This window comes from Felis catus, chromosome E1 (assembly GCF_018350175.1).
Source record: "Felis catus isolate Fca126 chromosome E1, F.catus_Fca126_mat1.0, whole genome shotgun sequence".
NCBI lineage: Eukaryota > Metazoa > Chordata > Mammalia > Carnivora > Felidae > Felis > Felis catus.
In genome coordinates this window covers 27,298,336-27,325,827 of record NC_058381.1, presented here as the reverse complement: position 1 = coordinate 27,325,827, position 27,492 = coordinate 27,298,336, and the positions used below count along the sequence as shown (strand labels likewise).

Sequence of the window (27,492 nt, the reverse complement as noted above, 5' to 3'; positions counted from 1 at the left end):
ATTAGGGTCAGTTGTTCTGGCTCTTTAGGCCTCCATGCATTCATTCATTCATTTATTTTAATTGACTTATTTATTCTTTCCATGCTCTTTATTTTTTTTTTATTTTTTTTTATTTTTGAGAGAGAGAATATGAGCAGGGGAGGGACAGAGAGAGGAGAGAATCCCAAGCAGACTCCATGCTGACATTGTGGGGCTCGATCTCACAAACTTGGTCTTGTGACCTGAACCGAGATCAAGAGTTGGATGCTTAACCAACTGAACCACCCAGGCACTCCTCCATGCTCATTTTTTTTGTTTTGTTTTGTTTTTTTAATTTTATTTATTTTGAAAGAGAGAACGAGAGCGGGGGAGGGGTAGAAAGAAAAGGGAGAGAATCCCAAGCAGGCCCCACACCACCAGCTCAGAGCCCAGGACGGGCTCTAACTCACAAAATGTGAGATCATGACCTGAGCTGAATTTGGAAATTCAACCCATTGAGCCACCCAGGTGCCCGGCATGCTCTTTATTTTTTAACCATAGGCTACATTGTTTCTTTTGAAAGAGCAAATTTTAGTTTTCTTTTTTTCCTCCTTAGCATTGAAAAATCAGGGCATCTCCTTCTCTTAACATTTCTAGTACTGAGTTTCACAACTAAAGTTTAACTGGATTAATTTATAATGTTTTCAGATGGAATCTCAAAAGAAGTCCTAAAGAAAATGCAAAGAAGAAATGATGATAAGTCCATATCTGATGCACGTGCTCGTTTCCTTGAGCGAAAGCAGCAGAGGTCCCAGGATCACAGTGACACACGGAAGGAAACAGGCTAAGCAGTGAATCCTCCAATTCAGGAAGTAGGAAAAGCAGCCAGGAAATGTGCTTCTACTTTGACATTTATATTAAATAGCACTACCAAGAGGAAGGGGTCAGCAGCTGTTATTAGAATATGAGCTAAAAGCAAATCAAAGTTCACCAATACCAATAAATGGAATTTTCAAGGAAAAGATTGAGTTGCCATGGTCCTAGGCAATGATATACGAAACCAATGAAAGACAATACATGTGATATTTTCCTCACTTCAATTTTGCTGGCCTTAACTGGTATCAAATGCTGTCACTGAGGTATTTTCAAAGAACATTGAATTGTATTTAATCAGCGTGTATTCCATTTGCATTTGAAGCATTAAAAATTATTTTCCTTAAATCTCTTTAAAGCCTTCTTGTTGCTATTAGAATAGTATTATATCAGGTTATCAGGTATGTGACCATTTCCTTCAGAAGGCTAAACATAAGAGGTTTTTACTCAGCAATACTTAGATGTCTAACTGTTTAATTGCTACAGAGCTTTATAGATATTTAGAGAAAAGACTTAATCAACTAGTAAATAAGAAAATTGCCTATGGCAAGATTCTTTGTTGAATTATTATTAATCCTTAAATTGATTTTTCTGGGATTATACAAATTCCTTTTTATATAAAAATATATTGTTTAAAACAGTAGCTATAGCCATTAACCAAAGGACAGATGATATATGTATTTTTTTTGTTTTGTTTTTGTTTTTTAGCTGTCCCTACATACTTGTATCAGCACCACGTATGTAGGCATGACAGTTGCAAACAGCCCCTCCACCTGGCCTAGTCTTTTGCCTCCAGCTGCTTGGGTATGACCATTTAAACATCTGTTATGCTGATCTTGAGATGGGATTTTTTTCAAAGCAGCCAACACCAGATCACCAGTGTTTCAAATTGGAACTGTGAGGCTAGTTATGTCACACTCAGGCCACCGTCAGCACTGCCCCTCTGTTGTTTACTGCCTTGTATTCTAGTTATTTGTGTATTTGTCTGTCTCCCCCACTAGATTATACGCTCCTTGTGGGCAGGGACTATGTCTTTTTCATATCTGTATCTTTCATGGCACCTAGCACAGTGCTTTGCACATAGTAGTCTCTCAATGTTTGTTAAATAAAGCTATTAGTGTCATTAAAATTCAAAAGGCAGTATAATGTGTGTTTTTAGATATTTTTTGTAAAAATTAAGAATCTAAATTTTTTATAGGTAACTATTTTGCAGTTATTTCCTTTGGTGTCTAAACAGTTTCTGTTCAATTCTAGAAACTTGTGCCTTTATTGAAAAATCACATAAGGACCCAAATCTCTGTGTTCCTTTTTTTTTTTTTTTAATGTTTATTTACTTTTGAGAGAGAGACAGAGACAGGGACAGAGACAGAGCACAGCAGGGAGGGGCACAGAGAGGGAGAGACAAAGAATCCCAAGCAGGCTCCAGGCTGTGAGCTGTCAGCACAGAGCCTGATGTGGGGCTCAAACTCATGAACTGTGAGATCATGACTGAGCTGAAGTCGGATGCTTAACTGACTGAGCCACTCAGGCACCCCTCTCTGTATTTGTTCTTAAAGTAAGGTTAGCGATGATGGTTCCTCTAACATTCCCTGTGTGGTTAATTCGTTCATTGTAATCTCCAGTGCTGTTGACACTGTCAGTACATTAGTCTTACCAGTTTCTCTTCTCAGGTATATTTATCAATGTATTTTCTTTTTTCTTTTTTTTAATATTTAAAAAAATATTTATTTCTTTATTAGAGAAAGAGAGAGACAGAGAGAGAGTGTGTGTGAGCCAGGGAGGCACAGAGAGAGAGGGAGACAAAGAATCCAAAGCAGGCTCCAGGCTCTGAGCTGTCAGCACTGAGCCCGACGCAGGACTCAAACCCATGAGCCATGAGATCATGACCTGAGCCGAAGTCGGATGCTCTATCAACTGAGCCACCCTAGCACCCCTCAGTGTATTTTCTTAAATGTGGGGGTATATGTGGATTCTTAGCATGAAAGCTCTTTCATTTTAATAAATGTTACGCACACATTCTAAATCTATGGTCCATACTCAAATTTCATCAGTTGTCCCAATAATGTCCTTTATAAATTTTCCCCCAGTTCAGGATCCCATCACAAATTGTGTATTGTATTTAATCTCTTTTAGTCTGCAAAATGTCCTCAGTCTTTCTTGTTCTTTCACATTTAACATTTTGAATAACATTTGTGACACTTTTTAGTAATACAGGCTAAGTTATATATTTTTAAAATTCTTTTTAAATTTTATTTTAGAGAGAGCACAAGTGGGGGAGAGGGGCAGAAATAAAGAGGGAGAGAATCTTAAGCAGGCTCCATGGTCAGTGTGGAGCCTGATGTGGGGCTCGATCCCATGACCCCAGGAGCATGACTTGAACCGAAATCAAGAACCAGACACTCAACTGCCTGAGCCACCCAGGTACTCACAGGCTGTTATTTTATAGAATGTCCTCAATTTGGATTTCTCTAATGTTTCCTCATAGTTATGCATTTTTTATTAGAATACTGCATAATGTCTTTCCTCAAGCATCAAATCTGGAGGTATGGTATATGCCCCTTATTAGTGATATGAATGTTTTTAAATTTTTTTTAATGTTTATTTAATCTTGAGAGAGACAAAGACAGAATGAGCAGGGAAGGAGCAGAGAGAGAGGGAGACACAGAATCCAAAGCAGGATCCAGGCTCCTAGCTGTTAGTACAGAGCCTGACACGGGGCTCAAACTCACAAACCTGAGCCAAAGTCAGACACTCAGTCTACTGAGCCACCCAGGTGCCCTGGTGATACTAATTTTGATTACTTGGTTAGAGTATATTGATTTCTTCAATGTAGTTACTCTTATAATTAATAAGTAATTTCACGGGGTGCCTGGGTGGCTCGGTCGGTTGAGCTTCCGACTTTGGCTCAGGTCACGATCTCGCGGTCTGTGAGTTTGAGCCCCACGTCGGGCTCTGTGCTGACAGCTCAGAGCCTGGAGCCTGTTTCAGATTCTGTGTCTCCCTCTCTCTCTTCCCCTCCCCTGTTCATGATCTGTCTCTGTCTCAAAAATAAATAAACGTTAAAAAAAAAAAAAAGTAATTTCAGGAGGGATATGTTGAAATTATGTTAAATACCCTGTTTCTTATAAATTATCATCCTCAGGATTTATCATCAACTGATGATTCTTGCTGAATCAGTTTTATTTTTATGGTTGCAAAATGGTGATTTATTTTTCCTAATTCTTTTTTAAAATATATTTAAAATTATTTTATTTTATTTTAGAGAGTGTGCACAAGTTGGGGAGAGGGGCAGAAGGAGGGGGGGGGAGAGAGAGAGAGAGCGAGAGCGAGAGAGAGAGAGAGAGAGAGAGAGAGAGAGAGAGAATCTCAAGGAGGCTCCACACTCAGGACAGAGCCTGAGGTGGGGATCATGACCTGAGCCTGAGGTGGGGATCATGACCTGAGCCAAAAATCAAGAGTTGGACGTTCAACCGACAGAGCCATGCAAGTGCCCCCAAATTCTTTCCTATATTTATTTGTTCGCATTATATTATGAGAAAGAGCTTTCTTTGAAGAATTTCCAATAAACAGATGGGAGTTGGTATATAGATCAAGACAGAGAATTTAAAAAGCCCAGGGGCTATTTGAGAAGGGTAGCAAACAGTCTCTTTATTTGGTGCATGGATTATATGTAGGAAAGTAACAGGCTGAAATGTTGGTTGAGAACAGATTATGGAAGGCTTTGGAAACCAAGTTATGGCATTTTGACTCATTTTGTACTATATGAATTTATTAAAGCTTTAAGGTAATTGTGACAAGAGTTCCTGTAAAAAGAATTGATTTCCAGGGCACCTGGGTGGCTTAGTCAGTTGAGCGTCTGACTCTTGATTTCGGCTCAGGTCATGATCCCAGGGTCATGGGATTGAGCCCCACTTAAGGCTGCACACTGAGCGTGGAACCTGCTTAAGATTCTCTTTCTCTCTCCCTCTGCCCCTCTCCCCAGCCCATACTCACTCTCTCTCTTAAAAAAACAAAAGAATTTGATTTCCACTGTGAGAGAAATAGTATGAGAGGAATACTGGATCTAGTTAAGAAGGTGGAAGGAGCCTTGGAGCAACAGTGGTGATAATGGACAAGTTTGTTCTTAAAAGAATGAGGATTCACTTTTTCAAATTACTAAATGAAACAAAACAAAAAGAGACAATGAAGATAAATGTCACCATAGAAAAATATCCAAGGGACATATTTCCTCACAAAAGAAGAAACATGGTCAGTAAGATATTAAATCTTACTAGTAATTAGGGAAATCCAGTTGAAAACAGTGAAATGCCATTCTTTTCCATTAGATTGGCAACAGTCAATATGCCTGAAAAGCATTGGCATAGAATAAATTGATTTTATTTTAGAGAACATTTTGGCAAATGTGTAGTAAAGTTGAAGATGTGCATAACCTATGACCCAGCACGCCCACTTTTAGATATAGATTCTAGGAACTCTTTGAGATTATAGAAAATATGCTGTTCCTCATAAAGTTTGACTCACACAGATTTAGCATCAGTTGATGATTGATGTTAAATACATGGAAATGTTAAGTACAGCATTCATAAAAATGTTATATATCCTCCAGTGTTTCTAATAGCAAAACAGTTGAAAAATACATATGTATCTATCAATAGGAAAATAGTTGAATAAATTGTGATATGTTCTTATGGTCAAATTCTTTATAGCATTGAAAGTGATTTTTTGAGACTCCTGATGGTTTGCTTTGCAAAACAGGTGAACCAGTTTATGTTCCCAACAACAATGTAGTAAAGTGCCTGCCTTACTGCAGCCTGTTGTCACTCAAAAATATTCTTCTAATTATAGAACAAAAAAGGTGCCTCATTTTATCTTAATTTACATATTTAGATACTCATCTTTTTCCTTATGTTGAAACTGTCTATAGGAAATAACTGATTTGAATGATAAGGGCAGATAGTAAGTATTTTAGGCTTTCCGGCCACATAGTCTCTCTTGAAACTACTCTGCTGTTGTAGTATAAAAGCAGCCATACATAGACAAATGGATATGGCTGTGTTCCAATAAAACTTTATTTATGGACAATGAAATTTAGATTTCATATAATTTTCACATCAGGAAATATCGTTCTTTTGATTTCACTTTTTACCACTTACACTTTAATCCAGGAAAGTACTTTTCACATACCAATTCTAATTCAGATTATTTCATTTGTAAGAATAGATCTTAATTTCGTGAAGTATCTGAGATTTTTCTGGCTTTTATTTTTCTTTATTATTAAAAAGTATTTTATAATGTTTATTTATTCTTGAGAGAGAGAGAGAGAGAGCATGAGCAGGGGAGGGGCAGAGAGAGAGGGAGACAACAGAATTCGAAGCAGGCTCCCAGTTCTGAGATGTCAGCACAGAGCCTAACACGGGGCTCAAACTCACCAACTGTGAGATCATGACCTGAGCTGAAGGTGGATTTAGCTGACTGAGCCACTCAGGTGCCCCTTTTATTTTTCTTTATAGCAGAGTTGACGGGAATGAGCATAATGTTAGGTATCAATAAATTTAAATTATAGTCTTTATTCTCCCCCCAAATTTCAAAGTAATCCAAATTACTTGTTAGCTGTTCCTTTACCTTAAAATATGAATAATACAAAACTCTTGTGAAACTATTAAAGATTTTTGAAGAAAAGATCACATTACTTGTCCAGATAAAAGCTACATGTTTCTTAATCTAATATTAGTTGGTGTTCAGCTAATACATAGGAAATGAGATGGGTTAATCCAAAATAATAGCCTAGCACCCAGTTTGGTGCCTTGTATATATGTCAGATATTTATAAATGATTGTTGTGCTAGCTCCAGGTATGATTATTGACAACGTTAATAATAAGTTAGGTTTTGAATTAAACAGGGGGTACAGTCAGTAAATGTTATAATAGCTTAACAAGTAGGATAAATAGATTTTAAGCTCAGTTTTTAAGGCAGAGTAGGAGTAAGACTAGGACTAGAATAAAAAAGACAGAATTTTTGTGGTTGGGAGAGGAATCAAAGTTAAACAACGGAAAGATCCATCACAACAATGAAAAGATCATGTCGCCTTGAGAGGGGCTTTTTTGAAGGGTTTTTCAGTTTCCAGTCTGTAACTTGGGCTAACACTAAGTAGATAAAATGAATAATTTGGGTGCCACTCATTCTTGGGAGACAGAAAAATCTGAAAGTCCTCTTGGACTCAGGTTATCTGTTTATAGCATGTAGTACTTGGAGACTGCCATTGTGTGCCAGTCTGCTATTCCATTTAGTTCCCTTTCAAGAACTGGAATTTTTAAGCCCTCTTCAGTAATGAGGAGTATAATATCTATGTCTGATTTGATGGCTTAGCTAGACAACCCAAAAGTATAGAGATGGTAAAGGACTGTCTTTATCAGGTTAGTTTTTATTTTCACCCTAAAGAAACTTTCATGCCTCTTAATGCTAACAGGGCTGGCTCAGAAAAAGAAATTTAAATCAATGAATATGAGGTAAGCTTATATGAATGCTATGTATTTTTCATTACTGGGATGTTATGGAATGACTAGTTGTATGGTTGTGTACTATACAACATTAAACTCACAGTTATTTGGAATATAAGCAACCAGGAAAAGTAAATAAGTAAATAATCATTTTATATAATCTACCCTTATCAGTCATGACCTATTCAGGTAAGTCATTTTTAAAAAAGTAATTTGTAGTGTGTCCTAAATTTGGTATATATTCAGATCAGGCTACATATGTAGGTGTACTTACAAAAACTTCACAGTGATGAACCTGAGGACCTTAAAAGTCAGAATTGCTTTCTCCATATAAAATATTGTCTTAATTAATCAAGAGTTTTTAACATTGTTTAACTTTTCATTGTATGTACTGAAAGGTGTTTGTTGATCAAGTAAATTATACTTTCTTGAACCTTTATTATTGAGTTAAGCGAAACTTTGCTTACCAGATTTTTTTTTAATGGTTATTTATTTATTTTTGAGAGAGAGAGAGAGAGAGACAGAGAGAGAGACAGAGAGAGAGAGAGAATCTCAAGCAGGCTCCGTGCTGTCAGTACAGAGCCTGACGTGGGGCTTGATCTCATGAACTGTGAGATCATGACCTGGGCCGAAATCAAGAGTTGGATGCTTAACTGACTGAGCCACCCAGGTGCCCTCAGATCTTAGTTTTTAACCATTCTGTTCTGAGAAAGAGTTTACTACTATCAGAAGGCTGCATATGTGCATTGCTACTAGTGGAACTATCCCTGGAGTGTAACAGAATTTTACGATTGCTGAGAGAACATGTTTGTGGGTCATGCCTTGCTTTGGAGACAGTAATAACTCTAGGAGGTGAAGAGACAGTTCTACATATTTAGAAAGGAAATAAAAAGCCCATAACAATCATTCCAACACCTTGATCCTCATTATCCCTTCCTGTATAAATCCCCCTCAAGCTTCTTATGACTTCAAATTTTGGATATGAAAGGGACACTGACATGCATCTAACTCTCTATTGATCAGCATGGTTATAACTTTTCTAGGTTTTTCTGTCCATAGTGTTCTGTGTGTATCACTATATTTGAACCAACTTTCCTGAGAGGACTTTTTAAGGTAACGTTATGAGCTACTTCATTCCTCTGTTGGAAACTGATTTAACCTTTAGACAACATGGGAGGGGCCTAAATAATATGACTAGATTCCAGATTGTAGTCCCACAGGGCTAGTCTTGGCTATTCACTTGGGACATGCTCAATCCTGACACAGAATAAAGATTCAGTATAGATCTTATTTGCCATCCATGATACATTATAAAACTTGTCTACACAGATTTAGGACAAGCCTGAGTAGTGAATGATACTGAGTATAAGTTCAGGTCCATCTCATACTAAAAAGGCCATGACATTTTTTTTCTGGTTTTGTAAATGTTTCCTTTCAGGTGAGCTTCACCTATAACCAGTGCCTTGTACAGGGCCAAAATAAAGTGGGCACTATAGGCTGACTGATACCTGAGTCAGTGCATTTGATATGATGCTCTTTACCTAATCCTGTGGGATTCATATCCAGGAAGTTATGGGGCTGAGATGTTTGAAAGCTGTTTAAATGGCAAAACCACTTATTGGGTAATGGTAAAGTATATCCCTTTGGTTTCATTAAAATCTGAATTTTAAATAATTGCTACAGTGGGTTAGGTTTAAAGTTTTGCTTTAAGGGGCACCTGTGTGGCTCAGTTGGTTAAGTGTCCAACTTTGGCTCAGGTCACGATCTCACGGGTTGTGGGTTTGAGCCCCGCTAACAGTTCAGATCTGGCCTGGAGCCTGCTTCAGATTCTGTGTCTCCCTCTCTCTCTGCTCCTCCCCCACTCATGCTCTGTCTCTCTCAAAAATAAATAAACATTGGGGCACCTGGGTGGCTCCGTCGACTTCGGCTCAGGTCATGATCTCATGGTCCGTGAGTTTGAGCCCCACATCGGGCTCTGTGCTGACAACTCAGAACCTGGAGCCTGCTTCAGATTCTGTGTCTCCCTTTCTCTCTGACCCTCCCCCGTTCATGCTCTGTCTGTCTCTGTCTCAAAAATAAATAAACATTTAAAAAAATGTTAAAAAATAAACATTAAAAAAATTTTAAGTTTTGCTTTAAATTTAATCTCTTAGGGGCACCTGGGTAGCTTGGTTGAGTGTCCAACTCTGGATTTGATTTAGGCTTGGCTCATGATCCCAGGGTCCACGGTAGGATTAAGCCTCACCTTGGGCTCTGTGCTGAGTATGGAGCCTGCTTGGGCTTCTCTTTCTCGCTTTCTCTCCCTCTGCCTCTCTTCCCTGCTCATGCTCTCTCTGTAAAAAGCAAAAAATAAAAAGCAAAAATATCTCTTAATGTTTGAGAAATGTCTTTACTTTGTGGCTTTTGCAATGCAGCTAGCTCATGCTATTTTTAAAAGGTCAAGTTAAAAGGTAGTGGCCTTAATTTGGGGGCTGCTTGAAGATAAGCACCTATAGAGCAATCAAATGAATTTTCTTCTGAGGTATCATACTCACTAGATGTTTTACACACACACACACACACACACTTACACATATATAAAATATATTTCCTGGCACAAAATATAAAATTAGGGGTACAATAAAGCTTTCTTGTATAGGTTTTGAGAAATGGACACTCCTCAAAATAGCATATGAACAACGCAGTTTTTGCTAATGGTGCTTGCTGTGACTCAGAGCGAGGACCTACTATTGAATACGTTGATAAAAATAGCTTCGAATTGGAAGAACTTGACCATTTATTTTTATTAATATGGCTACTTACTAAAACATTTTATGAAACTAAAAGCCAGGATGATAACACATTAATACAGTATATGTGTTAAGACTCTGTCATAGTTAGAAAAAACTCCTCCCAAACTTAGCATTTGTTTTCTGATTTATTAGGTTATGTATCTTCTCTAACTTAAGGTAGCATCTGAAAACAAAGCCATTTGGTTACTGCTCAGGTAACTGCTAACAGTGACTCTGCCTTTGGGACTTCTAACCAAGGATAACCTTTCTTTTCGCCTTTATACCATTAGCAGGAACAACTTACTACTGTAAAAAGCTCTCTTTATTACCTCAACCAAAATTATTGCTCTTTAAAATGTACAGGTTTGGGTTTTAATGTTTATCATCTGGACCCTTTTTTCCTCTTGAAACATTTTGGATTTATTGATTTGAAGGATGCAGTGTTCAAAACGAACTGGTAAATTATAATGTTTTTCTTCTCTCTAAATGACTTCTGAAAACAATGCATTTTTACATTTCTATGTCTGATGACACAGCAGTCATTAATATAACGTCAGTGCACTTTTGGTTAAGATATTGCATACATTCAAATATCCAAGCTAAAATCAATTGCTTTGGGAATTCTAAATGTACAATGCTTAAAATTACAGGTCTGCATGAAAATACAAGACAGTTATTAACAACTTAAAATTTTGGTGGCCCATTCATGATATAGCTCTTGTACCTCAGATTCTGAGATTAGAAATGTAACCCGATTAAGCTATTGCTTTTACTGTAATAAAACAATAACTCCTTTAGATTTTTAATTTAGAATTTGTCTATTTCCAAAAAGGATTGAAAGCAACTACTATTAAACCGGAATTAGAAAGGTTGCAGAATACAGAACATATTCAAACATTTTGCCTAGCATAAATATTCACTCTTATGGTGGCAAGGCTTTTCTTTGCAATGCAAAACAGTCTCTGTCTCCTAAACTGCCAAAGATTCTTCTCTCATCCTAAGTAGGTGAGATATATTTTGGGAAAAACATTAAAAGCAATTTAAATGATTAAGCAAACTTCTCTAAGCAAAACTGCTTAACACACAGAATTATTGTATACCTAATAGGGTTTTATGTTTAACTGAAAAGGCCAGTAAAAAGAATTACTATGTGCTTATTTTTCCTCAAGATCTTTCTGGAAAAATAATCACATCTCCTATAAAGATGAAAGGTACAGAACTAAATTCTTGTATCCTTTATTGCATTTGTGCCATTAATGAAATATTACAGCTTATACCTTAGCAATAAACTACTGGGAAGGTTATTAATTGATAATGAATACCATAGTTCTATTAATGCTGTTAGAAGACAAGATGTGCCAGCCAGGTTTGAAGCGCTTACATTCCCAAACGCTGCTCAGTAATGGGCAATGTTAAGGTGGTCCCACTGAAATACACCAATTAATAGCTAAACCCTTTTAATCACACCATAGACCCTTAAAGGTGTCAAACTTCTCCCTTAAACTAATTATCGAGATCTTTCAGACTCATTTGATGTGGCTAAAAAATCCTATCACAATTTTGGTCCAATTCTGTAGCACATATATGATACTGTAATTCTTTATACCAAGCTTGACTCATGTCACATACGTGTCCGCCAAAATGTCCGCAGAAATAAAAGCTATCAGGCCAGCTTCAGACACCTCATAAATGGCCTTCACTGTCCTTTGGGCCAATTATTTAGGTAACGTACAAAGAGATTGCTAATTCTAGTTAGAATCCAAGCGTCAGCTTCTCCAAGCGTCAGGACGGTGTGCATAAGGGCAGGCAGTATCTTAAACCCCATTTCATTCCCACTCCCTGAGATGTAAGAAACCACCCACGGTTTGAAAGTAGGCGGGGGAGGAGTGCTGCAGGCGGCTGCCAAGAGAGCGCTCTTGCAAGGAGGCCGTTTCCCTGAGTCACGGAGAGGGCGGGAGGCTGAGCCCATCTACCCACGCCACGTCCTCTTCGTATGGGAATCAATTTAAATAGGCAGGGCCCAGAAGGAAAGTGAGTAACAACACCGCCATTCCTCACAGCAGCCCAACAGCCACTCTATTCTCAGGAGACACTACACTTCCAAAGAACTCGCCCCGCACTCTGGCAGCTACCAGCCGACCCTTCCTGACCAGCATCACGTGCACCCGGAAGTACGTGGGTGGGACCTAAGCGCCCACGGAAATGACGTCGGTCACTGCTAGTCGCATGATGTGGCAAAATGCAAAAAAAGGGGGGGGGGAGGAAAAGAAGGAGGCTGGGGAAAGTGATGAGTCTAAAAAAGTAGTCCCTCCGATTTCTCTAATTTACCCTCGTGGCGCAGCAGTAAGCGAGAGCTCCTCGGCGTACTGCGCCCCGAATTCCTGCGCCTCACTGCACCGCGGCACTCCGTGGAGGGGTACATAAGGCGGAGGGGGTGAGGTGCCTTGGGCGGAGTTCTGTCGTCGGGATCCCTCCGCAGGGCTCAGCCGTTTCCGGAGTCTGCGCTGCGCCCGGTTCCGCCATTGCGGCTCTCCCGGACCCTGGAGCCTCCGCCCCCGACCCGAGCTCTTTCGTCTGCCTGCCAGTTTCCTGCGTCCCCGGAGAGTATCCTGCTGAGTCCAGCCTTCCCCCTCCCCCTTCTCCTCCTCTCCCTTGGAGAGCCTGGGCAGCCACTGCCCCGCAGCCCCAGTGACAGGAGGAGACCATACACCCCGACAGCGCCATGGCCCAGATTCTGCCAATTCGTTTTCAGGAGCATCTCCAGGTGCGGCTGGGTTCGGGCCTATGAGGGCTGTGGAAAGGGTAGTAGGAAGGAAGAGGCTGGAGTCTGGGCCCAAGCAAAAAGCAGGATCGGAGCGGGGTGGGTATCGGTGCTTGGGGTATTGGGGTAGATGGAGGATAGGGGCGCTATCTTGGAAAGCCTAAGGGTTAATGGTGTGGGACTTGGATAGAAAGGACAAGAGTCGGGGTGCAGAAGGCAGCGAGGCCAGGCCTGGGTTCGAGGGCCTCTATTTTCGCTTCCTGGGTGGTAAAAACTGCGCATTCTAACCCCCTCCCCCCCTCGCCGTTTTATTCAGTTCATTCATTTGGGTTGCTTGGCGGGGGGTGGGGTGGGGGTGGGGGGTGGGAAGGAATCTCCCGCGTTTCTTACACAGCAAGGATTTTCAATCCCTAGGCCAGTGCAGAGCTGTCATCTCCGATTGCTCTTCTCTTCCCTTTCCCCATCGTGTCTGTATTCGGCAGTTGTGGGGCGGGTGGGCTGGGGAGGAGCAACCTTTTTTCTTCCTCCCTCTGCGGCTCTCAACTGGGAAAGGCACCTTCCCCTGGGGGTGGGTGGAACGGCAGTGACTTGCCTCAAGCCTTCCCTGAGGCAGTAGGAACAGAAGGTCACTGAAGGAACCAGGAGGAGGGTAAATGGGGGAACGTATTTCTCAGGGCGGTGTCAGTCTCAGTGCGTGGGGTCAAGGTCCCTAGGGGTACTCGTCTTTTTTTCCTTTCTTGATTTCTCTGGGGATGATGCAGCTTTTATCCCCTCTTTCGTTTTAAGAGGTGGGAAAGAGTTATCCATAGGTTATCTTGGGGTCTGCTGGAGTATAGCAGGTAGTTGTGGGCTTGGCATAAGTACTTCCTTCAGGATTGCATGGAATGAAATAGAGTCCTGGAGATAGAGCATACCTGTTCTGAGATATGCAAGGTTGTTTGGTCTGCAATTGGCTTACTTTTAGTAGGTTCTAGAGTTCTTCCCCGTGGTGCATTTTCCTATGCAACATACTGTCTTATCTGGCAGTTTGCCCGTGGCGGGCCCAGGCAGATAGATGATCATTGGAGGACTTGACTGAATTAAGCCGTTTTTGAGCTTCTGATTTTCTTAGTTCACCAATCCTGGTTTTACTCTGGCTGCAGTAATTTATTCATGTATTTTGTTTTCTTCCCAAATACCCCCTTAAAGAGGCCTGCCTCAGCTCATCTTCTGAAGGCCTGAATTCATAATGATAAAAGATGCCGTGGTTTGACATGATATTAATGTTAGTGGCCTATTGGACACCTTACCGTTGAAAGCTATTTTATTTACTTTCTCCAGCTGGTATACATAAAGGATTCTTGTTAATAAAAAGGTTAATAAAAAGGATGACTATTTAGGCTATCAGTAACGTAACTTCATTATTTCTTTACAGGTATTAATCATCTTTGCATCAGCAAGAAATTTTTTTCCTTTAAGTTTTGAATTGTAATGAATAAATCTAAAAAATAAGTAACACACCTTTAGTCATCTGTGCTTTTCAGATAACTCATTTGAAGTAATGGAACACTTTTACAAAAGGTTAAAAAATGTTAAGTGACAGTGGACACAGAGAAGTTCTTGTTTTTGCTCCAAGTTTTAATTGCTGTGTTCTTTCTGTTAAAGTGGGGTGTAAATGAATGTAAAGAGTTGGGAAAATAATATTTTTAGGTGTGAGGGGAAAACACAGGCTCATTCTCACACTAGAGTGTTGCTGAAATATAATCTTTCTGTAGATAAATGTTTGTAAATTATAGACAGAAACAGGTACTGTTGGTGTTTACAAGGCAGAGGTATGTCCCATTAGTAAACCGTATTTCTTAACTAGTGGTGATTTGAGCAGTAGCTTTTCATTTCGATTAAAGACGAGATGAGAATTGTTAAATAATCCCAGAGATTGGAATCTAACCTTGTCACTAATTGAAGACATTTAATATGGGTCTGATTTCTGAGTTTCTCCATATATTCAAGTGAAACCATTTCCTTTTGAAATAATTTGAAGATTTGAGTATAAAGCAGCTTTGCAAATGTATTTGGAGAATTCAGTCATTTTTTTTGTAGTAATATGCCATGCCTAAAGTTAAGCTTGCTAGTGGGTCTGTGAACTTCCAGTTAATAATGGTTAATGGTGCAAAGGGCCCCAGTCACCAACTTCTTACAGAGTATCTCCTAACTTCTCATTTTTATCCCTTCTCTTTTTTAAAAAATTAATGAGTATTATTTTAATGGGCACCTCAGGTCTTTGGCCTGAGTTCTGCCAGTTTGCTAAGTAGCAGAAAATTTTCTGAAACACTTAGGATAAAAATTGGGAACAAGAATTGAGGAACTTGAGTGTAGAGTTAGTTTTTGTGAAAATTTCCAAAGGTGAACTGTAAATGAATTTATTTTTAACTATTCTGGCCAACTGAAGGATCTGTCATCAAGGCTTGGAATTATATGAAATGAATGTTAAGTATTTTAAGTTATGAAGGTTGTGTGTGTGTGTGTGTGTGTGTGTGTGTGTGTGTGTGTGTGTGTGTGTGTGTTCAGGATTGCTAGGCTGATAGTCAACAGATGAGTGCCTATTTGGGCAAGATATTGCTAGAGTTGCAGATTGTAAAAAACATCCTAGACTATACGTAAAATATTGCCTGCAATTCTCAGTTCTTGGCACATTAAGTATCTTTATGCTGATTGGCACATTTTACTGTATACCCAGGTTCTTGAGTTCTGCAATTAAAAATCTCCCCACCCATTTTTTTTTTTTTTTCCCTCTTTGATCCATAAATGCAGGCCTGGAATGTGTTGTGAATTGAATGGTAGAAGTTCTTGCTATGGCTGTTTTGATTTGCAAAGAGAGAGCAGTGCCCGCTATTATTGTGATATTGTATATGCTTAACTATACTGCTTGGAAGAGGCATACTGCCTGGAATTCTGCCGCAGTTTACCTTGGGAATAGCTTTCAAGTTTAAGATGTATCATGTTTTTCAGAATTTTCCTAATGGTCTATTTACTTAAAGGGGTGTGGCTAATTGTGGTGAATATGCTTGCATTCTGTTTAGGAGATAATGTAAGACGTGGAACTGTGTGTGTATAGAACAACGGTTGTTTTCGTGCTAGTGTATAGTGAAATACGTGATTTTAGAAACTTTAACCTGTGATATTTGAATTATATTTAACAGTATGTTTTTTCCTGTCACTGTTACTGATGTGATTTTTCTTTTTGAGAGCTACTGTCCAAAAGAACTTTCTTCCATGATGAAAATATATACTAGTGGGACACTTGAGTGGCTCAGTCGGTTGAGCATCTGACTTTGGCTCAGGTCATGATCTCACTGTTAGTTTGAGCCCCACATCAGGCTCACTGCTGTCACCCTGTCAGCTCCGAGCCTGCTTCAGGTCTTCTGTCTCGCTCTCTCTGCCCCTTCCCTGCTTGCACTCTCCCCCAAACAAATAAATATTTAAAAAAAAGGAAAAAAAGAATATATACTAGCTAATAAGGATACTGAAATATGGTTTGTGTCACTGAGGAACTAAGTTTTTACTTTTATTTCTTTTTAATTAGTTTAAATGTAGATGACCACGTCAGCCTATTGTCTACTACATTGGACTGTACATTTATAGGCTTGCTAAGAGTGAAGGTTTATCTGATCACCCATATTTGTATGTTTAGAACATTTTATTAACCAAAATTAAAACATTCATTATTTGAAAGTTGTTGGAAAAAAAAAAGTGTTAGTTGAATACTGTCTCTTTTGGGAAGTGGTGGTGATGAACAGTGACTAGTGAATGAAGGGAACAGTAGATTTCTTGTGAGAGCCTGTTTTGCCCTATGAATATATGTGGCTGGGTGCTTTCAGTCTTCACTTAATCCCTCCAGACATCCTTAAACACTTAAAAAAAGTGAGACTCTGTCCAAGGGAACACAGTATCAGAATGGGATTTGAACCTGGATCTTTGGACACAAAATATTTCAAAGAAATAGGATGATTGGCCTTAAGAGAAGTTATACAGTATCCTACTTCGCTTTTTTCCTGTTGGACTTTGCTTTGAGGATGTTCTAATTTGATCCAGAATGTTAAAATTTCAACACGTAAGGAGTATAAAATTTTCAAATGAGATATTTTACATTCCTTTCTTGGGGTAGTGATTTTTCAAAATCTGATTTGTATTTTACAGTTAAGCACATCTCCTTTCAGACCCTCTTTTCATTGGAAATATTCTGTATTTAGATTTCATGATATTTACAGTTGAAAAAGCAGATTTGCTTATCTAGGTTATTCCAAACATAAGTTTTCCATAATTGAATCAATTATCAGTTACTATTTAGTTTTAATTAAATTTTAAAATAATTTCAGTCACAGCAACCACATTCCAGGTGCTCAGATCACATGTGGCTTGTGAAATGTGGCTATAGTATTGGAGAACATGGGTTAAGACTAACCTCTTCTGGGGGTGCCTGGGTGGCTCAGTAGGTTAAGCGTCTGACTTTGGCTCAGGTCATGATCTTGTAGTCTGTGGATTTGAGCCCCGCGTCGGGCTCTGTGCTGACAGCTCAGAGCCTGGAGCCTGCTTCCGATTCTGTGTCTCCCTCTCTCTCTGCCCCTCCCCTGCTCGTGCTCTGTCTCACTCTCTCCCTCAAAAATAAATAAACATTAAAAAAACCCCAAAACTAACCTTTTCTGTTTCTCAGTAAAATAGGCCTGCTGCTTCACAAAGTTACTGTAAAGATCTGAGGTCATGTATGTGAAAGTACTTGATGTAGCAGTTTAGGAACATGAATTGTGGGGTATAAAATTTTTGTCCAGTACATTTTATTCATGTAGCTCACCACCAGTGATACAGTATTTTATTTGCACACCTAGATTTTTATGGTTTATAAGTGTTTGATAATTACCTAAGATTTGAGTACTTATCAGCAACTATGTTAGACTAGGGACAAAGTGATGAACAATACTGACTATAGCTTGCGTTGGTTAACTGGCAAAGGCTGTCCACACATAATTGCAACACGTTATATAATGTCTGATGCTGTGCAAGACTTAATAGAAATATTTGTATGATACAAAAGTGATCCCTCTGACATGTGCCCAAAAGAAAGAAAATTTTTAATTTTTTTATTATATTCCATGAGCTCTCACTGTATGCCATTGGTACATTTTTAATTAGTGTTCCTTGGTCAGATACATTTGACAAACCTGATCATCATATCTGATAAAATACTCGCCTGGAATGCCAATCAGACCTTCGCTGGTGTTATATATGTCCTATGTTGAAATGAATGTTCTCACTTACATGGGAAATGAGTTCATAACTGATATTTCAATCCTTTATATTAGAATGAGGTTATTTCTCTAAATTTATTTACATATATGTCGTGATGAAGCTACTTCACAAAGTCAGCTCTAGATGTTTTTTCCCCCTTCTTGGCCAAGTGCCTGTGGCTAATGCTCTTAACCCAAAGGGATGGCAGGAGGCTTGGATCTAAATGCATTATGCAAAACCCAGCTGTCAGAGTTGGATTTTGTGTTTCCTTTTTTTGTGTGTTATGAAAGATATAATTTATTTTGCCCTAACTTTAAAAAAAAAGTGTTTATTTTTAGAGAGCAAGCACGCACACACACACAACGTGGGGTAGGGGTAGGGGCAGGGGCAGGCTCCGCACTGACAACGTACAGCCTGATGTGGAGCTCGAACTCACATACCCTGAGATCATGACCTGAGCTGAAGTTGGACTCTTACTGACTTAGGCACCCATATGCCTCTATTTTGCCCTAACTTAAATTTGCCCTAACTATTCACCAAATCTTGGGGCACCTGGGTGGCTCAGTTGGTTGGGCGTTCAACTCTTGATTTCCACTCAAGTCATGATTCTGGGGTTGTGGTATCAAGCCCCATGTTGGGCTTCACCCTGAGCGTGGAGCCTACTTGGGATTCTCTCCTCCTGTTCCTCTCCCCCATTTGTACTTTCTCTCTAAAATAAAACAAACAAAACAAACTTAATTGTCCTGACATCTACAAGATCAAAATTAATTGACCATTAGAGTTATTTGAATACCTGTGTACTGAGGACACTGCTAAATATTGTATGTTCATGATCTTATTTAATTAGCAAGAAAATCCCATCAGATAGGTAGGGTTAGCCTTATTTTGCACTTGAGGAAACTGAAGTTCATGGCAGTTAATCTGTAGAGTCAGACAGCTAATAAGTGGATGGCCAGACTTTAATACTTGGTCTTTTTGCAGTGTGGCACGTTGATGAATGGTCTATATAATTTGAACTGCAAAATATAGCAGTTTGTTTGCATCTATGTTGTGGTGTCCTTTGATATACACATTCTGCCAGTGGTTTGTTTTTAGGTCAGTAGTTCTTTTTTTTAAGTTTTATTTTATTTTGAGAGAGTGTGAGAGCACATGCTTGCATGCTCAATAGCAGGAGAGGGGCAGAGAGGGAGAGAGAGAATCCTAAGCAGGGTCTAAACTATCAGTGCAGAGCCTGATGCAGGCCTGAACCCATAAGTTGTGAGACCATGAGCTGAAATCAAGAGTTGGATGCCCAACTGACTGAACCATCCAGGCACCCCAATAGTTTTTATATTATAAGAAAAGTGGGGGCCAGTGAGCTAACATTTGACTTTCTATGCTTTTTTTAAAGATATTTTTTTTTCAACGTTTATTTATTTTTTTGGGGACAGAGAGAGACAGAGCATGAACAGGGGAGGGGCAGAGAGAGAGGGAGACACAGAATCAGAAACAGGCTCCAGGCTCTGAGCCATCAGCCCAGAGCCCGACGCGGGGCTCGAACTCACGGACCACGAGATCGTGACCTGGCTGAAGTCGGACGCTCAACCGACTGCGCCACCCAGGCGCCCCTGACTTTCTATGCTTTAAGTGGCTATTTAGATGATGTTTTTAAAGGGCTTTATTCAAGTTCCCACTAGAAAATTGTGCAGAATGATTGGGATCAGGTTAACTGGTAACGAGGATTATCTTTATCCCTCTCAAAGCTGAACTTCTCAAACATGTCTATAAGAGAGTTTTTCTTTTTTTTTTTTTTAATTTTTTTTTTCAACGTTTTTTATTTATTTTTGGGACAGAGAGAGACAGAGCATGAACGGGGGAGGGGCAGAGAGAGAGGGAGACACAGAATCGGAAACAGGCTCCAGGCTCTGAGCCATCAGCCCAGAGCCTGATGCGGGGCTCGAACCCACGGACCGCGAGATCGTGACCTGGCTGACGTCGGACGCTTAACCGACTGCGCCACCCAGGCGCCCCTATAAGAGAGTTTTTCTTTTTTTTTTAAATTTTTTTTTTTTTCAACATTTATTTATTTTTGGGACAGAGAGAGACAGAGCATGAACGGGGGAGGGGCAGAGAGAGAAGGAGACACAGAATGGGAAACAGGCTCCAGGCTCTGAGCCATCAGCCCAGAGCCCGACGCGGGGCTCGAACTCACGGACCGCGAGATCGTGACCTGGCTGAAGTCGGACGCTTAACCGACTGCGCCACCCAGGCGCCCCAAGAGAGTTTTTCTTAATGACAAGAGTGTGAATATGTTTTAGTTTAAAGCCACTTACGAAAGCAGGAAACTTCTATTTTACTGTATTATTTATGTTTTTGTAAATGTAAATGTTTTGTAATGTAAAACTTGAATAGAACTCTAGGAAAAGTGGCACTTGAGGTGGGGGTGAGGAGGAAAGTGGGAGTTGAACATGCTTGCTCAGTGTGAATAGCATAACCATAGAGGGGAGAAATGGTTACAGGCTTGTAGGGTTTTGCTTTGGAGGTAGAACTACCAGTAAGTTATATTCATACTTCCTGTTCTGACTCATTGGGTAAATAGGACTTTTAAGTTCTGAAGTAAAGCAGATTTTAAAGCTTATTTCTGAAATAATAGGAATTGAGTGCATTGAAATCATTTGGCCACATTAAAAAATTTAAATTCTCCTGTGTTCTATTGTGGAAAATGTCTCAGATGTTTGAGATCTTTTCTGAACTTCCTCATTAAGTTAAAATAATACTTTTTGGCAATTGGAAAGTTATACTGGGGTGTGTTTTTGTGTTTATATCATAATACTTAGCTTATACAGATACTCAAGTATTCTTTCTTAGCCCTGTGCTAGAGCAGAGTCTCCCTTTATCCAGTAGAGTAGAATATATATGCCATGCAAAAGGGAAAAAAAACTACCATGTACCCAGTTATTGAAGCCAAGATCTTGGAGTTACACCAGATTCTTTCCTTTTATTTTCTTTTTCTTTTTTTAGTGTTTGTTTATTTTGAGAAAGAGAGAAAGAACACAAGTTGGGGAGAGGCAGGGGAGAGAGAATCCCAAGAGAATCCCGGCATAGGGCTCTATCTCAGGAACTGCAAGATTATGACCTGAGCTGAGGTCAGGAGTTTGACGCTTAACTGACTGAGCCACCCAGGTGGCCCTTTCCTTTTATTTTCCACATCCAGTCCATTTCTGGAGTAGGGAAGGGAAGAACTCTAATAGTGATGCACTCTGGGGATCCTAGGGATTGCAGTTTCTGATGACCTTGAGAGGTGTGTGTGTGTGTGTGTGTGTGTGTGTGTGTGTGTGTGTGTGTATACACACACACACACATATGTAATGCTTTAAACAAATTCATTTTACAGTTTTAGAGGACAGGGTGAAATGAATCCCATAGGAGATGATAGGGTTTTGGCAGGATTGTATCCTTCCTCCAGGCTCTAGAGGAGAATCCATTTGATGACTCCCATCTATTGACTGAGAATCAGAGTAGATGAAAATGGGATTTGGGAGAGTTGCTTTCATCTGTTTCTGACTAGCTGACAAAAAGGACTTAAAAACCACCAGAGTGGACACAGTGAAGCCAAAGATTAACCATGTATACTCAACTTGGCAAACAGGTGACTTTGGATAATTCATTGAGGGTGAATAATTAGGGAAAAAACCCATAGGGAGAACATGGTTTACAAAATTCTTGTCTTTCTCCACTCTCTTTGGTACTGTATATTTCTCCCTTTGAACTAGGTAAATCTAAGGTGATTTTCTTTTTTACTATAAAATATTCTTCAAGAAGGAGTTCCCTTACATTAAAAGCCTTACCAAGTCTCCACATTTATTGAGTCCTCTCACGGCTAACTTCTATTTCGAATACTGCAACATATTCATTGAAGGCTATCATAGGCTTGAAATCCATCTGGATTGGTAAGAGGTAAATGTAACATATCTAATAATTATTGTTCTCTGGCCTCACAGTTATAACTGTTGGATGGGGTAAGAAACATTTTAAGTATCCCTCAAAAACTCAATCTATTAGGGGTATATTTCTGGAGATCATAATCCAGAAACAAGTGAAAAAGACAACTCTCCTAATATGCAGATGGAATTTTAGGTATGTTCTAAAATTCCCACGATTGTACCTTAATGGATTTAAATTTTGTTTTCTTTTTAATGCTTATTTATTTTGAGAGGGAGACACAGAATCCAAAACAGCCTCCGGGCTCTGAGCTGTCAGCACAGAGCCCAACATGGGATGGGGCTTGAACCCACAAACTGCGAGATCATGATCTGAGCTGAAGTCAGATGCTTAACCAACTGAGCTACCCGGGGCCCCTGGATTTTTTTTTTTTTTTTTTTTTAAAGCACTTTAATGGAATGGAGAGGATTTTCCAGTGTTTATGGAAAACTGGTGTAAAAAAGTGCATATGAAGAGTTAACATGGTTTCTGAAATGTGAAGAGTAGAAAAACATTTTCAAGTAAATTATTTTATAATTTTATTTATTTATTGTTAAGTAGGCTCCATGCCCCCATCATGGGGCTTGAATTCACAACGCTGAGATCAAGACTGTCATGCTCTATTGACTGAGCCAGGCAGGCACCCCTGTAAATTATCTTATAATTTTAAATGTCTTTATAAACTAAGTCAAATGACTACTTGAAGTATGTATTAAGCATATCTAATTCCTAAGAATTTAATAGGGCCAAAGATCTTTTAAAATTGAGATAAAATTCATACAACCTAAAATTAATCATTTTATTTATTTATTTTTATTTTTTTGTTCAATATATGAAATTTATTTAAAATTAATCATTTTAAAGTGAACAATTTAATGGTACATTGACAACATTGTGCAACCAACACCTGTATCTACTTCCAAAACCTTTTCATCTCCCAAAAGGAAATCCCAAATTCATTAAGAAGTATCTCATTCCCACCCCCTTCCCATCCCCTGCAACCACTAATGTGCTTTCTCTCCCTACAGATTTACCTATCAGTGGACTCATACAATATGTGACCTTTTTTGTCTAATGTTTACTAAGCATAATGTTTGAGGTTCATCCATGTTGTGGTATGTATCCCATACTTCATTCCTTTACTCAATACTCCATTGAGTAGAAGATATACTGCATTTTATTTGTCCTTTCAGTCGTTGATGGACATTTGGATTCTGTTTTTTTCAGATGACAAATATTTTTTCTTTTTTCTTTTTTTTTAATATGAAATTTATTGTCAGATTGGTTTCCATACAACACCCAGTGCTCATCCTGACAGGTGCCCTCCTCAATGCCCATCACCCACTTTCCCCTTTGGATTCTTTCCACCTGTTGGCTATTATGAGTGGTGCTGCTGTGAACATTAAAGTTTTTGTTTGAATACCTATTTTCAGTCCTTTTGGATATATACTGAGGAGTGAAATTGCCAGGTCATATGGTTTAGAACTGTGTTTTAATTTTTTGAGGGATTGCCCAACTGTTTTTTCATAGCAGGTGTACCATTTTACATTGTCACCAGCAATGTATGAGAGTTCTAGTTTTTCTGCATTCTAATACTAGTCAAAAGCTTTTTTGAGTGTCTAGGGAATGGTCTGCTTGCTAAAATAAATACCCCACTTGGGTACATAATGGTATTTTTAGTTCTATCTGTTCTGTCCCAAGTTTTGTAGCTCTGTCCTCTCTTTATTTTTTTTTTAAATTTTTTTCTTTTTAACATTTATTTATTTTTGAGACAGAGAGACAGAGCATGAACGGGGGAGGGGCAGAGAGAGAGGGAGACACAGAATCGGAAGCAGGCTCCAGGCTCTGAGCCATCAGCCCAGAGCCTGACGCCGGGCTCGAACTCACGGACTGCGAGATCGTGACCTGAGCCGGAGTCGGACACCCAACTGACCATGCCACCCAGGCGCCCCTCTGTCCTCTCTTTAACTGTGTGTCCTTCTTTAGATGGTATTTCAATTTCTTCTGAGACACCATGTATTCCCCTACATATATTTGGGCTAGGCATGCATCCCTTGTAATTGCACCGTTGTAATTACTGTGTGCTTGTTATGCACTGAATAGAGGAGGCCATAGCTCATTTACTGTAGAATTGTCTGTATTAGTGTGGTGTCTGGCATACAGTAGCTTTTAATTAAAATGTATGATTATGGAAAAAATACTTTAGAACTAGGAAGAGATCTGAGGAAATCTTTAAAAGTTTTTTTCTATTGGAACTGGAAGAAAACTTCAGAGAACTGTTGGCATTATCTGTGGCATGTAAAGAAACTTGATACAATACAAATAGAAAGCTGCAGTAATAGAATATATACAGAAACAGTTGATCCTGGAGCAGTTAGGAGCAGAATTGCCCCTGTGGACATCAGCAATGTGGAAGATTAACTTGAAGATTTTAAATTTAGAGAAAATCCCAGAATTAAAAGAACAGGAGGTGTGACAGAATAGGTTACAAATCTGAGTTATAGAAACCAAAATAATTGGAATGGAAGCTCTTTTTAGACAATGGAAGAAAATTTAACTGCTATGAAAGAGGAAACAAGATTTAAAGCATTCAGCATTTGAGACAGGCCTGGGGAAGTTTTAGTACCATGAATTAAAAAAAACCAAAAATCTATAAGCATCCATAGCATACCCTTTCCCTGACCACAGTGAAGCAGTATCTATAGGGTTTGGGATGGAAGGTTTTTTTCCATTTTTTAGAAGATATGAGCTACATACAAATTGTATACTCTAAACTCTCTGAGCCTAAAACCTGTTATTTTCCTTGTAGGTTGTTACCTTTGTAGTGATGACAAATTTATAGCTTAACAGAAAGTAAAGAAAAGCAGTTTCACACATAAATAGCAGGCTATAAAATATTCAATTGATGTTAAGTTGCCAAATAATAGATGCTCAATAGGTATTGGAAAATAAATCCTGGTCAGTTAGTTACTTTAATGTTTCAGACTCCCTGAATTTGTTAATATTAAATGATTTTGAGAAAGCTTGTAACTCTCCATGCTGAGTGTTAATTCATTCATTCTGTTGAACTTGGAATTTTTGGCATTTAGGTTTACAAGGAAATATTCCAGTGATTCACATGTAAAAAATTGATTCTGGCCTTGTAACTTGTAGCACCTCTGTGCTGATCATGCTTTAAATGATTGCTCCGACTAGGAAAATGAGCACTAACCACATAATGTCTAATTTCCTAGCAGATATGTTGGTATAAGTTAGAAAAAGACATGAATATGTGCAGCAGTAACGGGGTTGGGCTGAATCACTGGGTTCCCACTTAAAAATACATTTTGGGAAGTTGTTGAGAAGTTGTGTCATAGAATGAAAAATCTTTGGGACCTTTACAGTTTTAACAGTAAGGAAACTGACCAGATGTTTTAGTTACTTACACCGGGAAACCAAGCCTGTGGTGTGTGCCTAGGGACATTCACATCATCCTTTGAAGAATTTTAGGTTAGGTCAGCTCTAAGTTTTATAATCTTGGACCCTTAAAGTAAGTCTCATTTCTAGTACTTCGAAAAGAGTGTTTGGATAAAGTCTACGACCCCCCCTCCCTTCCCCTAACACACATAACATACATACCTATAATCAGTTACGATTTTGGTAGCATTCACTTTTTCTGTGCCAGCTGAATGACATTTATGCAGAAAAGGACATGACCTTGGAGAATCTGCAAGATTTGAGACTTAAAAACTTCCCAATATTCCCCTGTAGTTTGATCAGAATCGAGGTGTAATATTTCATCTAATTATTGGACTGATTTTTAAGAGTGAGTCAAATTTAAGGTTTTAAAATTTTCCAGTCAGTAGTTGGCTACAAGTAGGAAAAATTCTTTTTGAGTTTCCTGATAATTTACCAAAACTAATAGTCTTACAGTCCAACTGTGGTTCCTTCTTGAATATAGTACTTAATTTTGGAGTGAGTGACCAGAGTCAAATTCTCCTAAGAGACCGTGATTGCCTGAAAGGCTAACATGGAGTGGAAACAAAGGGTCAGCAAGAGTTAAAAGCATTTTTACTTCTTGCTTGAAATGTGTGGAGTACACAAAACAATGGCCAGTATCCTGTTGATGGAAGAACTAAAGGAATGCTGCATTCTCAGCATTTGTCTTCATTTCCTGTAGAAGACAAACTGCAGTTTTTATTTGACATTCTGCTAGTTTCATGGCTAGTTTCAAGGGCTCAGTGAAGTGACTGGTGTCAGCATTTTTTTTTTTCCACTGTGATTGATATTAACGAAGGTAGAGGATGTTTAGGGGTTTTTAAAGGAAATTATGCTGAGTGGAATACTTGGGATAGGAAGTTAACCAAATCTTCAGGCACTTAACTTCAAAGTAACTACATTGAAAAAAATAACAGCGTTGAGTGATATCCAGGTATCAGCAGGTCTCTCTCAAATTGTTGACTTCTTAACTCTCTAGTGGTAACACTTACTAGTAAGTCTTTATTAAGATACAGGATTCATTTACAGAAAAGGTAACTGAAATAGGACAATACATGGAGTACCTACAAAATAGACTCATCTGAAATATACTAGCTTGTACGTACTTCCTTTCCATTGTAACTCTTCAGATGAAACCAGGAGGAAGGATCTGGAAAGTGTAAAGCTAAGCACTAATTATGAGACATGTTTTTAGTAATGCTGTCATAAACACAAGTTTTAATGTATTTTGATTTTCAGCTGATACAGCTGGTAAATGAGTTCTCTTCTGAGTTTACCAGTCATTCATTAGGAAGCAAACTCCCTGAGTATGCTTATAAAGAAGGCTGTTTGCAGTGAATGTTCCTATTGATCAAATGTAACAACTGTTGGTTGAAATTAGTAGGCTCAAAGCAAGACGAATATTCCTTTAATTATATGGTGTTTGTAGGCACAAACAATTGTGATTGGTTGCTGTGTGATAGAGACTGTGCTAACAGAGTCTTCCTCTTTAGTCCAAGAATTGGGCATTGAAGAATAGCATGGGGGTTCCTGGGTGGCTCGGTTGGTTAAGCATCTGACTCTTGATTTTGGCTCAGGTCACGGTCTTGCAGTTTGTGGGATTGAGCCCCACATCAGGCACTCTGCTGTCAGTGCAGAGCCTCCTTGGGATTCTTTCCCCCTCTGCCTCTCCTTGCTTGCTCCCATGTGCACTCTCTCCTTCTCTCTCTCAAAAATAAACGTAAGAAAAGAAAGTGCATGGTTTTACCTGGTTGTATTGTCTTCTAGCATTTTCTGCCTTTTATAATAAATGCATATTATTGGATTGCATACAGCCATAGTCCATTCAGTCCCTTTAACACTGTTTTCATAGTTTAGTCACTAATGTATTCTAATAAGGTACTAACCATCACTGGGTTCCTGATTCCTGCCATATATATAAAGGGTTTTCTA

General features: G+C 39.0%; 2 protein-coding genes across 3 annotated transcripts in view; both read left to right on the top strand.

Moving 5' to 3' along the window:
* DHX40 (DEAH-box helicase 40) overlaps positions 1 to 1,971 on the top strand; it is a 48,261-nt gene extending 46,290 nt beyond the window's left edge. The window contains exon 18 of the mRNA XM_011289115.4: positions 667 to 1,971. Within this exon, the coding sequence (XP_011287417.2) occupies positions 667 to 806 (140 nt within the window). The 3' untranslated portion in view covers positions 807 to 1,971. The remainder of the gene's footprint in view (positions 1 to 666) is intronic.
* A 10,405-nt stretch (positions 1,972 to 12,376) lies between these two features.
* Positions 12,377 to 27,492, top strand: part of CLTC (clathrin heavy chain) — a 65,934-nt gene continuing 50,818 nt past the window's right edge. The window contains exon 1 of one of the 2 annotated variants that reach the window (XM_045044808.1): positions 12,377 to 12,864. In XM_045044808.1, the coding sequence (XP_044900743.1) occupies positions 12,823 to 12,864 (42 nt within the window). In that variant the 5' untranslated portion in view covers positions 12,377 to 12,822. The remainder of the gene's footprint in view (positions 12,865 to 27,492) is intronic. The other variant, XM_045044809.1, reaches the window with a different exon arrangement.